General features: G+C 44.9%; 1 protein-coding gene across 1 annotated transcript in view; it reads left to right on the top strand.

Annotated features, from left to right (window-relative positions):
• The window catches only part of LOC307271143 (sodium channel protein type 5 subunit alpha-like), a gene marked incomplete at both ends in the record, with an annotated part of 40,711 nt that extends 39,472 nt beyond the window's left edge, over nucleotides 1-1,239 (top strand). The window contains one exon of the mRNA XM_080055017.1: nucleotides 1-1,239. This exon is cut by the window's left edge and continues 95 nt beyond it. Coding sequence (XP_079911143.1) covers nucleotides 1-1,239 — 1,239 coding nt within the window.
• Between the last annotated feature and the right edge of the window lie 884 nt (nucleotides 1,240-2,123).

Below are 2,123 nucleotides of genomic sequence, written 5' to 3'. Positions count from 1 at the left end.
ATCCGCGGGGCCAAAGGAATCCGGACGTTGCTATTCGCCCTTATGATGTCACTACCTGCCCTATTCAACATCGGCCTCCTTCTGTTCCTGGTCATGTTTATCTACGCCATTTTCGGCATGGCGAACTTCGCCTACGTCAAACGCCAGGCGGGAATAGACGACATGTTCAATTTCGAGACGTTTGGAAACAGCATGATCTGCTTGTTTCAGATCACGACGTCGGCGGGATGGGACAGCCTCTTGAGTCCGATTTTAAACAATTCCCCCGAGGAGTGCAACCCCCACATCCCACACACGGGGACCACGGTGAAAGGGAACTGCGGTAACCCGTCCGTGGGCATAACTTTCTTTGTCACGTACATCATCATCTCTTTCTTAATCGTGGTCAACATGTACATTGCCATCATCTTGGAGAACTTCAGCGTGGCTACGGAGGAAAGCACCGAACCGCTGAGCGAAGACGATTTTGAGATGTTCTACGAAGTCTGGGAGAAATTCGACCCGGAAGCGACGCAGTTTATAGAATACGCAAAACTTTCCGACTTCGCAGATTCCTTATCGGAGCCGCTACGAATCGGCAAACCGAACAAAATCAAACTTATATCCATGGACCTACCGATGGTGAGTGGAGATAAAATCCACTGCCTGGACATACTTTTTGCCTTCACCAAGCGCGTTTTGGGCGAGTCGGGCGAGATGGACGCTCTCAAACAACAAATGGAGGAAAAATTCATGATGGCGAACCCGTCTAAAATATCGTACGAACCGATCACGACGACCCTAAGACGTAAACAAGAGGACGTGTCTGCTACGGTGATCCAGAGATGTTACCGTAGACATTTAATACGCAGGCAACTCAAGGCGGCGTCCTATCTGTACAGACAGATAATCACACCGAGACACGCGGGCATTGGAGGGGAGGAAAATGGGGATGGGCTATTCGGGGAGGACGCGCCCGAGAAAGAGGGGCTAATCGTGGCTATGATGAGAGAAAACTACGGGTCCAGTTTGTTATTCGGGATGGAGCGCTCCGAGACTATTTCTTCGACGTCATCCCCGCCGTCGTACGAGAGCGTCACGCGAGCTACGTCCGAGATATTTCAGGCCAACACGCAAGCGGTTTCGCTAGCTGTCAAGACTGAAACTGTGGTAGCAGTGGATGTGGACAATGCCACGAGCGAAGAATCACAGTCGAAAGTAGAAGAAAACCCGGACAGAGAGACGGGTATGGTGCCCTAGTTGGATCAACGAAAAAAAAAAAAATCCTTGCTTTGAGTTGGTTGGTTTTTCTTTACTGAATGTACAATTGAAGGGCACAGACAGAGACACAGAGAAAGCTACGAGCATTTACAAGTGAATCACGGACCTTTTACGAAGTGGAATATCTACTACCTTCAATGTTGTTTCTCCATGCTACGTGGGAAATACCCTGGACTAAGACTAAATGGTGATTCCGACGTCAAAAAACTGCAATATAGACAGGAGTAATGTCAAGAATTTCAAGCCTTCGTTTTGGAGTATAAAGAGACTATTAGCGTGAAATCCCTTTTCTTGGCCTGTTCGGGGTCTTTATTGATGTCGAAAAACCACAAGGACTTTTTGCTTAAGTTGAAGTGGGGTCAAGAACAACTATATCAAATGTATCAGTCATTTATTATTGGCCTGGGGAGGTTGTGTGCCTTCCCGAACACACACACACACACACACACAGGAGACAGACACACACACACACACACACACACACACAGGAGACACACACACACACACACACAGTCAATAGTTGATCAAAATATTTCTCACTGCGTCTGTGTTATAAAGATTGACGGTAACACTTTTAAGATTCAAGATTCGAGAATTAGGGAAAAATAATAATTGATTGAAACATTGAAATGTGATGATTTGAAGAAAAAAAAAATTTTCGTAGTAAAAAAAAAAAAAAAGGTATAACTTTGTTGATGTTACCAGTCTTTTAATAGCGGGAAAAAATTATTACTATTTTTTATATTTTTTAGAGTAAGTTGAATAATAAGACATTTAAACTAAGCAGTCTATATCTCTCTCTCTCTCTCTCTGTCTGTCTTTCGACTTTTGGTAACTTCGGAGCGGCACTAATATAGCTATGA

The sequence above is a fragment of the Ammodytes marinus genome (genome assembly GCF_949987685.1).
Source record: "Ammodytes marinus genome assembly, contig: scaffold_228, whole genome shotgun sequence".
Classification (NCBI taxonomy): Eukaryota; Metazoa; Chordata; class Actinopteri; order Uranoscopiformes; family Ammodytidae; genus Ammodytes; species Ammodytes marinus.
This window is presented reverse-complemented; position numbering and strand designations above follow the sequence as displayed.